The following is a 16,631-nucleotide window of genomic DNA, read 5'->3' on the forward strand; positions in this document are numbered from 1 at the left end:
CAATGAATGGTATCTCAGTTTTATTGTTCCTATCTTTGACGCTACAATAGAACTTCATGGCCTTCCCATAAGTGATTAATGATGGAATACATAGAGGAATAAGTTTGCAATTTGCATTTTAAAATCATCCCAAATTGCCTGAATTTATCAGTTATATTTAATGGATGCACATAAGTAGTTTTGAGGAGATTAAACTAGAGATGATAATAGCACCCTCCTTCAGCTCTCAAATTACCTTAAGAACAAGCCTTGTTATCCCCAAAACAGTGATCTAGGAAAGAAGTGCTGTAGCTAGTATCAGAAATTTAAATTCACGGACTCACAGCGAATTGCTCTAATATTCATTTTTACTGTGAATGAAATAATCCAGGGATTTGTCTTGTTAGCATGTGTGCTACTACCAAATTCATGCAGGGACTTGGAACCCTTTTTTTTTTTAAGCACACTGTCTTTATTTTTCATATGAATTCTCTCTGCCTGGAAAAATTGGAATTCAGGAATGCATCTAGAATTTGTTCAAAGATAAAATTATTACAGATGAGATTTGAAAGTGATAAAGCAATGGATGAGGATAGATTATCCATTCTTCAGTTTATGTCTGGTGATACTATAGATTTGTTGTCTTTGATTATATAATGAAATAAATTCTTTTTTTTTAATTGCGGTAACATTGGTTTATAACATTATATAAATTTCAGGTGTACATCATTATACTTCTATTTCTGCATAGATTACATCATGTTCACCATCCAAAGACTAATTACAAACCATCATCACACACATGTGCCTAATTATCCCTTTCGTCCTCCTCCCTCCCCCCTACCCCTCTGGTAACCACCAATCCAATCTCTGTCTCTATGTGATTGTTTGTTGTTGTCTTTATCTTCTACTTGTGAGTGAGATCATACGGTATTTGACCTTCTCCTTCTGACTTATTTCACTTAGCATAATACCCTCAATGTCCATCCATGTTGTTACAAATGGCTGGATTTCATCGTTTCTTATGCCTGAGTAGTATTCCATTGTGTATATTTTTAATTTGTTACATATGGGGTAGCTGGTTTATGCATCTGTGATCCAGTGCAGAGGTGCAAACATATCTTATTGGTCATACGTGTGAAATGACGTCTGGAATATGAAGTCAAACCTGCTTTAATTACCTCCTTATGGGAACATCCAGCTGCTGGGATGACTGGGGGAAGGCACATTTGGGGTTTTAGAGTGAATACTTTGAATCTTAAGTATGCTCTAGATATAAATCTAGTTTATCTCAAAGGTGTGTCGTTAGTCTAGACTGAGAAGTAGATTAATACAATAATAATCTAAGATTCTATAAATGGGACCAAGTTCAAAGCTGACAGAAGCTTGTCCTGCTCTTGACAATATTACCTTTTTGACATCCCTTAAAATATTTATATAGGAGCTACTATTTTTCCAATGACTGAAAATGTTGGAATCTGGCTATAAATGTGAATATGTGCCACTGGGGTTTCCCTACTGAAGTTGACAACCAATAAAAATGAAACAGCATGTAAAGTCTTCTCGAATTCTAAGCCTCTTGCTGACAACAGATGCACCAGAGTGGCCCAGTCAAGAAGGCCTCACACATGGGTAGCCAGCTGAGAGGGTGGCATCAGTACGAGTATCATTGTGGTATAGTCACAAAGAGTCTAGCATCCTTGGAACTTACCTGGCCAAATCACCTGGCCAAATTGTTTCAAATATAGATTGGCAACTGAGGCCCAGAAAAGTGAATTGGTTTGCTCAAGATCACTTGTCAGTGGTGGACCCAGGTCTGGAAGCCACAGTCCACCTCCTGGACCAAACCAACGCTCTTTCACCAACCATGCAGCCTCCCTGTCAAAATCGAGGCTACATAACATAAGGTACCAATTTAGGACAACATATTCTGGCTATGTGACCCAATGAGCAATTGTTCTGTGACTCGGACTAATGCGGAAAAAGTCATTTTGAATATTTCAGATCCCAAACTTAGATTTTTGCAAATTAATGTCTTATTAGATTTTTAAAATGAAACCATGAAGAAAATTTATTGTATAGTTTCCATAAATAAACCTGCTTAAATGAAGATTTCGTTGATAAGGATTAGAATCTTTAATCTCTAAATTCAACATCTGGGTTTTATTTATTTCCAGTTCCATCATATCAGCTGACTACTCTCATATATGTTCATAGAACTTCAGGACTGCAAGGGAACAGCTTAGTCAAAAGAAAGTGACTTTCCCTTTGTTACATGTCCTTATCTTGTGAAATGTATTGTACTTGGTGAAGAGGAGAAGTGCTGCATTGTCGAAAGAGTGTGGCTTTGAAGTAGAACAGACCCAAGTTTAAATTTAGCCTCACCTTTTTTTAGCTTTATAAATTGCCCTTTCACTTTATAGCCATTTGGCCATTTAGAGCCCATTTCCTAATCTGTAAAACAGTACTAGTAACTTCCTAACAGGGTCACTGAAGGGCAGAAATGTAATGACGTGCCTAACACCTGGCAGACGGCCAGATATTTAACAAATGGAAGCTATGATCAACTAAAGTAACAGTAAGACACGTGACCCCAGATTGCAAAAAGGATACTATCTTAGCCTTTCAAAGAGCTATCCTCAAGGAATAGCTCCTGGAGGATAAAGATATTTATAGATATATGCTGAGGGCCGGCCCCGTGGCTTGGCGGTTAAGTGCACGCGCTCCGCTGCTGGCGACCCAGGTTCAGATCCCGGGCGCGCACCGACGCACCGCTTCTCCGGCCATGCTGAGGCCGCGTCCCACATACAGCAACTAGAAGGATGTGCAGCTATGACATGCAACTATCTACTGGGGCTTTGGGGGGAAAATAAATAAATAAATAAAATCTTTAAAAAAAAAAAGATATATGCTGAGAAGTGCTCTTTCTCCTGAAATATTGTTAACTTCGATTACAGGAGAGTGAAAATAGCACTGGAACTTTGACATGGAGCCTGGGGTGTAGTTCAGGTCCAGCTCCCCAACAGCAGTGTGGATAATATGGCACTCAACCTCCTTGAGTCTGTGTCCTCATATGAAAATCAAAGCAAGCCCCCAAACATCCTTGCCTCCTACCTTAGGGGTTTACAGAAGGAAGCCGTGTGCAAACAGCAGAGCCCTCACCACCAAAAGGGGTTCCGTCTAAGCAGTGGCCAGGTCTTTGCATCTGGACAGACCTGCTCCTTTCATCTCTGCTACGGACACCACTTCAGGGACACCTTATTAGCCGTTCATGAGACGCTATTTAGATCTTCTTTGCGTTTAGTGTTCTGTTGTTAATTCTCCGTGAAGTTGACCAATTTAAAGTGATTTAACAGCCTAAAGTTAAAGGTGCTCTGACAAGTGCATTAAGTTAGCTTGAAGGATAAGAACAGAAAGGTTGAGGAAACACTGACACTCCCAGAGCTCCTGTTAGTGACGTCATTACACCAACACAGACCCACCAACTTCCGAGAGCGAGGAAAAAATGAGCCAAGGCAACAAGGAAAACAATACGTTTATTAAGAGGCATGAAAATGCATAAACTCACTTATAAATAAATGTCGTATAATTTACCCAGTGAAAAAATAGCTACAATCCATGAATAAGCTGGATTTTATATTTGAAATGATTACATATTTGATCTCCAATAACTTCCCCTCCATCGTGATCTCTTGGCAGCAGCAATTTTACAATGACTATAGAAAAAGCTGTACCAATGATTATCATATGGAGGGAAGTTCCTCAAGAATTTTCTTTAAAAATGAACCAGTGCAAACAAATTCAGATTATAAGGGATACGGTAAGACCTGGGGCTTATCCTCAGAAAAGTAGAAAGTAAAAATTCTAAACATTTATTCATTAAGAAATGAAAAAGCAAACTACATTTTGATCATTAGAAAATAATACATATGGATATTATAAAACATTCTTAACCAGTGATTGCAATAATTACATCTATAAATGTTCATTCAAGTACTAGTGTTCCATAAACATTCAAATTCCCATTAAAAGTAAACCTAGATATAGACACGTGTGGACAATGCTTCTTTTGATTTAATAATAAGAAAAAAAATCATGTCAACAAGAGGCAAGTGACCTTTAAAATACTGTATTTCTTTTGTCTGTAAATGATTTTTCACAGTCTGTATATTTTATCTGCAGGACCCAAGGAACATCTCACAACAGCTAATTAAGAAGTCCTTTCTGTAAAATAACTCTCGACATTACAGAAACAAACATTCCAAAACACAAGTTTAGCTTAAAAAACAACAGGGCAGAATCAGTCTTCTTTGGCAAGAAATTGTTAATTCCTTACCAGATGTTGGTTTGCTGCTGTGCAGACACTATCAGAACACTTCTTTGGTTTTTACCAAAGAGCTATTTAACAAGCTGAAAAGATTTCATAAACGATGGTACCATGACAGCAATGTAGAGCTCATGTCAAAGTTGCACTGACATCAACATCATTTCCTTGATTACTGCTGTTAATGGATCTTCCTTCAAAAAGCTCCTTCCTAATTTTGGCCTGAGTCTCAGGCTTTAGTAAAAGTTCCTTTATCTGTTTCACTTTGGACTTCAAACCCATCCTTTCTCGACGCAAAGCTTCATTAATTAAGTCCCGGATTCCAATAGGTTTCTTGCCTACGGAAAAAAAAATTATATAATACATTTTACATACCAATGCCAAGGAAAAACGTTAAATATGGCACACTGACTTATCAAAAGAGTCAAAAGAGGGTTAAAAAGAAACCTTTAAAACGTTACCAACATTTTATAGAAAAGGTTGCATTTCGCCAAAAATATATCATTTACATGAAACAAATTTACTGTAAAGAAAGATCACTGCATATCGACAGCATACGTAGGACAAACACGAAATGTTATGGACAATAATTTCAACAGTGATTATTTTAAATTTAGCACTTGTTAGCTGTGTGTGTTTTGGCCTCACATACAGTAGCCAAATGCCCTGCTAAGCAATATAAATGGCAGTATTCCATTTATGGCAAGGCCCCTTCCACGGCCTTTGAGTCCACGAGGTATAACCCCAAGTCCCCTCTCCCTTGGCCATGGCTGACGGCAAGTGAAACTCGGGCCACTCTTCTTTCATAAATCAATTTCCTCTGCTAGTCTCAGCTCTCCATTTCTCTTCTGTTGTGTTTCAGAAATGCAAACACATCGATCATGAAAGTATCAGGCAATCTCCACAGACTGGACAAGAGACACTTAAACAGCACAATGCAGATTAGTCCATTGACTCAGGAGAGGGGGGCAGGGATGCTTCTCCTGGAGCAGCGGGGCCCTGCCTGCATTCGGTCTCACTTCCTGTTGTTGTCACTGTCAGTGCCATTCCTATCAGCCTCTTCAGCTTTCACAGAGTTCCCATCCCCTGGCTTGTTTTTGTTCTGTGTTTCTTCCAGATACTGCTGGACAGCCTTGAGCACCGCGTTCTCCACCAGCCTCTTACTGAGCCTTACCAGTTCAGCATCGTCAGGCTCACCTCCATTCTTATCACCTACATTCCACAATAGAGAAGAGAGGTCACTGAGATCACATTGCCATAGAAACTCAGCATGCAGGGGCCGGCTAGTTCAGTTAGTTAAAAAGAGCAAGTGTCCTTCCATCTGGTAAATTGGAGCTATAAATCCAAAAATACTGGCTTGGCTTTTCATTTGGTATTTGCAGAAGCTCCTGCCTATTCCTAAAGACTTCAGGCTGAAAAGTCCAAATTAGCCCCAATCTAAAAATACTTTACCTAGCAATGCTGGAAGTTTCCCACTTCTACATGGAATTTTTGTTCTTCTCTCATCCACGGCTAATTGCCACTATTAAAGTTCACGTGCCCACTGCCTGGAGCCTCAGACATGTGAATTCACCAACTAGATCTGTGTCTGCATCTCCTTCTCCACCACCAAATGTCAGGTAATCAAGATTTCCCTACCAGCTAACTACTTAGGACCACTAATTTTAAAATGTTTGGCCCATAGGCTGGTTGTTAATAAATTTTCAGCACTCCCATGAAGACAAAGGTAGTTACTACTGCTAGGAACTGGTTTAAAACAAGCTTGTAAAACTAATATTCTTTTTAATCTCAGTGCTATCACTGCAATTTAAGAAGTAGGAAATTCTTCAAGGAAGAGTTAGGATTATGATAGTAAGTTACTAGATGTTGACATTTTATGTCATTGTGCTTCCCTGCCAGTGATGATCAAGGTTTAATTAGTCTATATTTCATCTTACTGTAAAAGGGCCAGTTCTCATCTATTCTCATGCTACATATTTCCCATTCACTCTCTTCCTTGTCTCTCTTAACTGAGGAAAAGAACAAGGGGGCTCATCTCTCATGTCCATTCAGTTCCTCAACTCCTTCCATCAAGCTATGGACCCAGAAAGGCAGATGATCAAAGGCAAAGACATCTGAGTACCTAAATATATTAAGTAAATACTAACAAATCTCAAGGGAGTGATTGACAGCAATACAATAATAGTAGGAGACTTTAATACTCCACTTTCAACAACAGATAGATCATCCAAACAGAAAATCAATAAGGAAACATTAGACTTGAACTCTACTTTAGACCAAATAGACCTAACAGACACATACAGAACATTCCATCTAACAACAACAGAATACACATTCTTCTCAAGTGCACATGCAACATTCTCCAGGATAGATCATATGTTAAGTCACAAAATAAGTCTCAGCAAATTTTTAAAGATTGAAATCGTACCAAGTATCTTTTCTGACCACAACGGTATGAAACTAGATATCAATAACAAGAGGAAAACTAGAAAATTCACAAAAATGTGGAAACTAAACTGAACACTCCTGAACAACTAATGAGTCAAAAATTAAATCAAAAGGGAAATCAAAAAATATCTTGAAACAAATGAAAATGAAAACACAACATATCAAAACTTAGGGGATGCAGCAAAAGCAGTGCTAAGAGGGAAGATATCAGAAATAATGCCTACATTAAGAAAAAAACAATCTACAGTCAACAACCTAACTTTACATCTCAAGGAACTAGAAAAACAAGAACAAACTAAGCCCAAAGTTAGCAGAAGGAAAGAGATAAAGATCAGAGCAGAAATAAATGAAATAGAGGACAGAAAAACAATAGAAAAGATCAATAAAAGTGAGAGTTGGTTTTTTGAAAAGATAAACAAAATTGACAAACCTTTAGCTAGAATGACCAGGAAAAAAAGAGAGGACTCAAATAAATAAAATTATAAATGAAAGAAGAGACATTACAATTGATACCACAGAAATACAAAAAATCATAAGAGACTACTATAAACAATTATATGCCAACAATTTAGATAACCTAGAAGAAATGGATAAATTCCTAGAAATATTTAATCTTCCAAGTCTGAATCATGAAAAAATAGAAAATCTGAACAGACCAATAACAAGTAAGATTGAATCAGTAATCAAAAACCACCCAACAAAGAAAAGCCCAGGAGAAGATGGCTTCACAGGTGAATTTTACCAAACATTTAAAGAAGAATTAATGCGAGTTCTTCTCAAATTCTGCCAAAAAACTGAAGAGGAGAAAACACTCCCAAACTCATTTTTTGAAGTCAGCATTACCCTGATACCAAAGCCAGATAAGGATACTACAAGAAAAGAAAACTCCAGGCCAATACTCTCATGAATTTAGATGCAAAAATTCTCAACAAAATACTAGCAAACGAAATTCAAAAGCACATTAAAAGGATCATACACCACAAACAAGTGAGATCTATCCCTGAGATGCAAGGATGGTTCAACATATACAAATCAATCAATGTGATACATCACATTAACAAAATGAAGGATAAAAATCATGATCATATCAGTAGATGCAGAAAAAGCATTTGACAAAATTCAACACCATTTCATGACGAAAACTCTCAACAAATTGGGTATAAAAGGAAGATATCTCAACATAATAAAGGCCATATATGACAAACCCACAGCTAGCATACTCAATAGTGAAAGGTTGAAAGCTTTCCCTCTAATATCAGGAACAAGACAAGGGCACCCACTCTCACCACTCCTATTCCACATAGTAATGGAAGTCTTAGCAAGAGCAATTAGGCAAGAAAAAAGAAATAAAAGGCATCCAAATCAGAAAGGAAGAAGTAAATTGTCTCTGCTTGCTGATGACATGATCTTGTGTATAGAAAATCCTAAAGACTCTACCAAAAAACTGTTAGACCTAATAAACGTAATTCAGTGAAGTTTCAAGATACAAAATCAACATACAAAAATCAGTTGCCTTTCTATAATCTAACAATGAACTATCTGAAAAAGAAATAAAGATAATCTCATTTACAATAGCATCAAAAACAATAAAATATTTAAGAAAAAATTTAACCAAGAAAATAAAAGATCTATACACCAAAAACTGTAAGAAATTGATGAAAGAAATTGAAGAAGACACAAATAAATGAAAAGATATCCCATGTTCATGGATTGGAAGAGTTAATATTATTAAAATGCCCATACTACCCAAAGTCATCTATAGATTCAACGCAACCCCCATCAAAATTGCAATGGCATTTTTCACAGAAATAAAAAAAAAAATCCTAAAGTTCACATGAAACCACAAAAGACCCTGAATAGCCAAAGCAATCTTGAGAAAGAACAAAGCTGGAAGCATCACACCTCTTGATTTCAAACTGTATTACAAAGCCATAGTAATCAAAACAGTATGGTATGCATAAAAACAGACACATAGACCAATAGAGCAGAATCAAGAGCCCAGAAATAAACTCATGTATATATGGTCAACTAATATTGACAATGAAGCCAAGAACACACAATGGGTAAAGGATAGTCTCTTCAATAAATGTTGCTGGGGAAACTGGATATCCACATGCAAAAGAACGAAATTGGACCACTATCTTACACTACTCACAAAAATTAACTCAAAATGGATTAAGGACTTAAATGTAAGACCTGAAACCATAAAACTCCTAGAAGAAAAACATAGGAAAAAAGCTCTTTGATATTGGTCTTTGCAATGATTTTTTGGATGTGACACCAAAAGAATAAGCAACAAAAGCAAAAATCAATGAGTAGGATTCATCAACCAAAAAAGCTTCTGCACAGCAAAAGAAACAATCAACAAAATGAACAGGCAATCTACAGAATGGGAGAAAATATTTGCAAATCATATATCTGATGAGTGGTTAATATTCAAAATATATAAGGAACTCATACAACTCAATAGCAAAAACACAAACAATCCAATTAAAAAATGGGCAGAGGACTTAAAAAGACATCTTTCAAAAGAAGACATACAAATGGCCAACAAGTACATGAAAAAGTGCTCAATATCACTAATCATCAGGGAAATGTAAATTAAAACCACAATGACATATCATCTCCCACCTATTAGGATGGCTATTATCAAAAAAAACATGACAGGGGCCAACCCAGTGGTGTACTGGTTAAGTTCGTGTCCTCCGCTTTGGCGGCCCAGGGTTCACAGGTTCAGATCTCAGTCACAGACCTACTCACTGCTTATCAAGCAATGCTGTGGTGGCATCCCATATAAAGAAGAGGAAGATGGACACGGATCTTAGCCCAGGGCCAATCTTCTTCAGCAAAAAAGAGAAAGATTAGCAACAGATGTTAGCTCAGGGCTAATCGTCCTCAAAAAAAAAAAAAACACAAGAAAACAAAAAACAAGAAATAACAAGTGCTAACGAGAATGTGAAGAAAAGTGAACCTTTGGCACTGTTGGTAAAAATGTAAATTGGTGTAGCTACTACAGAAAACAATATGGAGGTTCTTCAAAAAATTAAAAATAGAATTACCATATGATCCAGCAATCCCACTTCTGGATATTTACCTGAAGAAGATTAAATCACTATCTCAAAGAGACATCTGTGCTCCCATGTTCATTGCAACATATTTCACAATAGCCGAGACATGGAAACAACCTAAGCGTCCACTGATGGTTGAATACACATAATGGAATATTATTCAGCCATAAAAAAGAAGGAAATCCTGCCACTTGCAACATGGATGAACCTTGAGGGCATTATGCTAAGTGACATAAGTTAGACAGAGAAAGACAAATACTGTATGATATCACTTATATATGGAATCTAAAAACATTGAACTCAGAAACAGAGCATAGAATAGTGGTTGCCAGGGAGTGAGAAGGGGCGTGGAACTGAGGAGATGTTGGTCAAAGGGTACAAAGTTTCAGTTATAAGATGAATAAGTTCTAGGGATCTAATGTACAGCATGGTGACTACGGTTAACCATACTGTATTGTATACTCGAAAGTTGTTATGAGAGTAGAGCTTTAATGTTCTCAGCGTTAACAACAACAACAAAATTACAATTTTGTGGGGCCGTTCCCATGGCCTAGTGGTTAAGTTCAGCGTGCTCCACTTTGGCAGCCCAAGTTTGGTTCCTGGGCGTGACCTACACCACTCATTAGTGGCCATGCTGTTGTGGCGACCCACATACAAAATCGGAGGATTGGCACAGATGTTGGCTCACAGTGAATCTTCTTCAACAAAACAAAACAACATTATAATTTTGTGAGGTGAAGGATATGTTAACTAACCTTATTGTGGCAAACATTTTGCAATATATACTACATGTATCAAATTATCCCATTGTACACCTTAAACTTACACAATGTTACATGTCAATTACATCTCAATAAAGCTGAAAAAAAAGAAATAATTAGAATGCTCACATATTAAAGTCAGCTCAGTTTTGGAATAATACCCACGGCCCCCAAAAGGCAAAAACCCAATGTTGCACTGGCATTCTTGGATCTGGGACAAATTCAAAGAGTGTGAGCTGGCAGATGGACATTATTTTCTATCCTCACATGTAACAAGGATTGAAATACAAAAGCATATACACCAAGGGTGAGAACTGGCCCTCGACCCTCCTTCTGAGCCCCATCACTTCTATTTAATGCATGTCTGGGACCAATTCTGCTTATAACCATCATTTCTAGCAACAACCAAGCAGAAGAGAGATGGGTTAAAGACCCATCTAGACACACTACCAGTGGAGGCCTTAGCAACTGCTTTCCCCTCAAAGATGGCAATATGGCACCCCAGACCCATGATCAATATTCTAGATTGAACACTTGCAGTGAAAAATATGCTTAGAATTGAGTAAGCTTCAACTCAGTGATGTCTGTATAGAATGTACTAAACATAAACATGTCAGGATAGTATTAAAAGAGAGATAAAGAATTCATTACCAATACCACATTTTGGGGCAAGTTAAGACTATTTTTATTAGTTAGAATGAATGAGTATGTTGCCTAATATTTGAAGGATTTTATCTTATTCTTACAACCCAGTGTTTACACTGTATAGATGACACCTCCAGATGCGTTACCTGGAACTATTTGTACAATGGCTCTTCAAATTTAAAATGGAAAATCAAACTTCAAATGAAGGAATACTTTTTAAGTAACCTTCAAAAACACTGTCAATGACTCTCTACATCTGCCTCCCTACTTGTGCCCTGCGTCTAGGCCAGGTGTTGCCTTCCTGAGGGCTGCTCCTGACCTAGTCAGCTTTAAGACAACATCATTCATCACATTACTCATCATACACATATCATCAGTGAGATGACAGGGTTGTATTCCAGTCTGATCATAATTCAATCTCCAAGATGCCTCTCAGGTCAAATAATCTGAGCTGCTGCGATTTCTCTCAGTCCACAGTGAAGTGTCCCTGTTACTTCAAACACGAAGAGATTTAAAACACAAAAATCTTCCCACAAAAAGTTCATTTTCCCTTCTGACTTTCCTATTTCTGTTCATGCATTTACTATCATGCAAGTCAAACAAGCTCAAAACAAGATTGTCGCCGTCTTTGACTCCTTCCTCTCCCTTGTCAACCCACTTAATCACCAGCCTTATCAATGTGCCCTTCACAATTTCTCCCTTCTTCCATGCAGCTGGTATAACGCCTCTAGATTAATGTTCCTAATTACTCTCCATGGTCTCTACAGGGAAATTTAAACTTGTCTTCCAAGGCTTTCCAAAATTTACCTTTGGTATCACCCACCACTGCCACTGCTTCCAACATTTCCTCATGAGCCTCCACACCATTCCCTAGTTCTAGATGGCCCTCCCTCTCTCTCACCAATTAAAATCACACCTACTCCATGAAGCCTTCCTTGACTAACCCGTCGAGAAGTAATGAGCTTCCACTGGTTTCCAATCATTCTGACTGCATGTGTAGTACATGGTCATTTGATCATTCATTCAACAAGTGTGCACTGAGGACCTACTACATACCTGGGCTATTCTAGCCTATAGCGATACAGCAGAATACAAAACAAAGTCCCTTGGTTTTCCTTTCTTAATTTCTTTATAAATTATGAGCAGTATTTATCAATGTATTTATTCAACAACTATTGAGTCCATTCCTGCTGTGCTCAAGACACAGTCTTGAGTACAGAAACCATGTCCAAGTCTTCTCAGTTATCTCCTGCCCTGTTGACATATGGCTCAGTTTATTGAACACAAGAGGAGCTCAATAAATATTTGTCAGACAAGGAATTATTGATTAAAGTCCTTGTAGGCAGCATCAACATTTTTTAAATGTTCCTACTTTCTACAAGGATAGCATACCATGGCCAGAAATTTAAGTTTAATATTAAATTTAAATCAAGAGCAGAGAATTCCAGACTAATCCAAATATCCATGTGAAAAGTCTCCATCTACTTTGATTGATGAACCTGGTTGGTATGCCAAAATATCCAGCCTATGGGGCAAATATTAACTACCTACAATAACAAACTAATTAACCAACCAACAACAACGAAAAAGAAACTTATAAATGAATCTTCCAGATCTGTCCTGGATTCTTGCCTCACCTTATGATTTCCACAAAGCATCCTCGGACCATCATTGTTAGCCCAGACAAGAGCCTATTGGAAGGCTCGTCACACGGCCCTGAAAGAATGCAGCAATTCAAGAAACGTGTATCTTCATCCAGTGAGACCTTACTTGTGTTTGCACTTTTAGCAGACTTAATTCAACTTAATTAAAAAGAGGCATCTTAAGGTTAAAGTTATATGGTAGTTTTTTTCTGCCCACTACTAAATAAAGGTATCTGTCACCCACAGTGACCTCTAAGATAAACAACTACCTTCATTTTACCTGCAGCCTAGTTAACAATGGCAGTTCAACATGCCACTGCAAGGAGCACAGACTATCTTTGATATTCAACAAAAGTACATATAAGAAATATTCCCAATGTATGCAGCAAATTCTTGATAAAAATATTCTTTCTTGGTCTACCTAGGTTATTTAATATCATACCTACTGAAAATGACAGATTAACCTTTGTCTTTGACACTGTATTTTTAGAAATCCCCCCAGAATATCTTCAACCCGTTTCTTAGGAGAATACTAAAAATATAAAAGAAAGGCAATGAAAAATTCTAAGTCCATCAAACACAGTACCATCTTTAAAAGAAGAGATTTAAGAAACTTTTCAATAAACTTCAAGTAAGCAATTCTAGTCTCTGTAAGAGTTGTAACATCATTAATCCATGGTATGTACCATGATTCTGTTTTTGCTTATATTACCTGAGATCTCTGATACCAACCCAGCACAGAGATAAAATTTGTTTTTGTAGTCATAAAAAGAAAATAAGTGACCTCCTTTGTGGTAGCAAGAATATTTTCTACCTACTAGGATAATTTAAGGTCAACATTAATGTGGTTCAGCTGTTCTTATGCATGAGCTGACCCAATAATTGCTTAATTGATGCCACAAGACAGGCTCCAGAGACCATCACCACCCCCCACCCACTGCCAATATCTAGGTGCATATTTGTCCGGACAAGAATAAATCATGCTAACAGTTTTTAAAAGAGAACCAAAAAAAAATCTTCATTACAATGCCATGGAAGACCAAGGGAGAGCGCAACCACATTAAAAGTTCTCACTTGTCCCAATCAAAATCCCAGCAAGCTATTTTGTGGATATCAACAAACTGATTCTAAAGTTTACATGGAGAGGCAAAAAAAACAAAAGCCAACACAGTACTGCAGGAGAAGAACAAAGTCAGAGAACTGATACTACCCAACTTCATGACTAACCATAAAACTACAGAAATCAAGACAGTGTGGTATTGGCAAAAGAATAGACACATATATCAATGGAACAGAATAGAGAGTCTAGAAATAGACCCATACAAATATAGTCAATTGATCTCTGATAAAGGAGCAAAAGCAATACAATGGAGCAAAGATAGTCTCTTCAACAAATGTGCTGGAACAACTGGACATCCACATGCAAAAAATGATTCTAGGCACAGACCTTACTCCTCTCACAAAAATCAATTCAAAATGGATCACAGACCTAAATGTAAAATGCAAAACTATCAAACTCCTAGAAGACAACACAAGAGAAAACCTAGATGACCTTGGGTATGACAGTGACTTTTTAGATACAATGCCAAAGGCATGATCCGTGAAAGAAATAATTGATAAGCAGGACTTCACTAAAATTAAAAACTTCTGCTCTGTGAAAGACAACGTCAAGAGAATGAGAAGACAAGCCACAGACTGGGAGAAAGTATTTGCAAAGGACACATCTGATAAAGGACTGTTATCCAAACTCTACAAAGAACTCTTAAAACTCAACAGTAAGAAAACAAGCAACCTGATTTAAAAAGGAGCTGAACGGGTACATAAAAAAAGATGCTCAACATCAGGGAAATGCAAACCAAAACCACAAGGAGATATCACCTCACACTCATCAGAATGACTATCATCAAAGACAAGAAATAACAAGTGTTGACAATGACATGGAAAAAAGGGAACTCTTGTGCACTGTTGGTGGGAATGTAAATTGGAGCAGCCACTATGGAAAATAGTATGGAGTTTCCTCAAAAAATTAAAAAAAGAACTACCATATGATCCAACAATTCCACTTGTGGGTATTTATCTGAATAAAACAAAAACTAACTAGAAAAGATATATGCACCCCCATGTTCATTGCAGCATTATTTACAATAGCCAAGGAAGACATGGAAGCAACCTAAGTGTCCATAAATGGATAAATGGATATAGAAAATGTGGTGTAAATATATATATATATATGTATGTATGTATGTATATACAATGGAATATTATTCAGCCATAAAAAGAATGAAATTTTGCCATTTGCAACAACATGGATGGAACTTGAGGGCATTATGCTAAGTGAATTAAGTCAGACAGAAAAACAAATACCACATGATCTTACTTATATGTACAATCTAAAACAAAACAAAACAAAACAACAAAAAAAGACCCCCAAGCTCATAGATACAGAGAACAGACAGGTGGTTGCCAGAAGTAGAGAGTGTGGGTTGGTGAAATGGATGAAGGGAGTCAAAAGGTACAAACTTCCAATTATAAAACAAATAAGTCATGGGGATATAATGTGCAGCATGGCAACTATAGTTAATAATACTGTATTGCATATTTGAAAGTTGCTAAGAGAGTAGATCTTAAAAGTTCTCGTCACAAGGAAAAAAAAATTCGGTATGGTGACAAATGTTAACTAGACTTATTGCAGTGATCATTTCATAATATATATAAATGTCAAATCATTTTGTTGTACAACTGAAACTAATATCATGTTGTATGTCAATTATACCTCAATTAAAAAACATGGGCCAAAGACTTTAAAGACACCTCACCAAAGAAGATATATAGATGGAAAATAAGCATATGAGAAGATGGCCTACATAATATGTCATCAGGGAAATGTAAATTAAAACAACAAAGAGATACCAGTACACACTTATTAGAATGGCCAAAATCTGGAGTGGTGACAACATCAAGTGCTGATGAGGATGTGGAGCAACAGGAGCGCTCATTCATTGCTGGTGGGAATGCAGAACAGTACAACCACTTTGGAAGATAGTTTGGCAGTTTCTTACAAAACTAAACATACACTTACCATACGACCCAGCCAATCATGCTCCTTGGTATTTAACCAAAGGAGCTGAAAACTTATGTCCACACAAAAACCTGCGCACAGATGTTATAGCAGCTTTATTCATAATTGCCAAAACTTGGAAACAACCAAGACATCCTTCAGTAGGTGAATGAATAAATAAACTGTGGTACGTCCAGATAATGGAATATTATTCAGTGATAAAATGAAATGAGTTACAAGCCATGAAAAGACATGAAAAAACCTTAGATGCATATTACTAAGTGCAAGAAGCCAATCTGAAAAGGCTACATACTGTATGATTCCAATTATAAAACATTCTGGAAAATGCAAAACTATGAAGATGGTAAAAACATCAGTGGTTGACAGGGGTGGGGGTGGAGAAGAAAGGGATGAAGTACAGGGAATTTTCAGAGCAGTGAAAATACTCTGTATGATACCATAATGATGGAGACATGTGACTATACATTTGTCCAATCTCATAGAATGTACAACCCCAAGAGTGAACTGTAATGGAAACTATGGACTTTGGGTGATAATGATGTGTCAGTGTAGCTTCATCAAATTGTAACAAATGTTCCACTCTGGTGGGGGATGTTAATAAGGGGAGAAGTGACGCATCTGTGGGAGCAGAGGGTATACGGAAATCTCTGTACCTTCCTCTCAATTTTTCTGTGAACCTAAAAC

At 37.1% G+C, this 16,631-nt stretch overlaps 1 protein-coding gene across 6 annotated transcripts in view; it reads right to left on the reverse strand.

Annotated features, from left to right (window-relative positions):
- Positions 1–3,496: 3,496 nt before the first annotated feature.
- Positions 3,497–16,631, reverse strand: part of AKAP7 (A-kinase anchoring protein 7) — a 146,607-nt gene continuing 133,472 nt past the window's right edge. For 3 of the 6 annotated variants that reach the window (XM_058566265.1, XM_058566268.1, XM_058566272.1), the window contains one exon: positions 3,497–4,641. In XM_058566265.1, coding sequence (XP_058422248.1) covers positions 4,436–4,641 — 206 coding nt within the window. In that variant the 3' untranslated portion in view covers positions 3,497–4,435. The other 3 variants (XM_058566267.1, XM_058566271.1, XM_058566273.1) reach the window with 1 other exon arrangement.

This window comes from Diceros bicornis, chromosome 23, assembly GCF_020826845.1.
Source record: "Diceros bicornis minor isolate mBicDic1 chromosome 23, mDicBic1.mat.cur, whole genome shotgun sequence".
Taxonomy (NCBI): domain Eukaryota; kingdom Metazoa; phylum Chordata; class Mammalia; order Perissodactyla; family Rhinocerotidae; genus Diceros; species Diceros bicornis.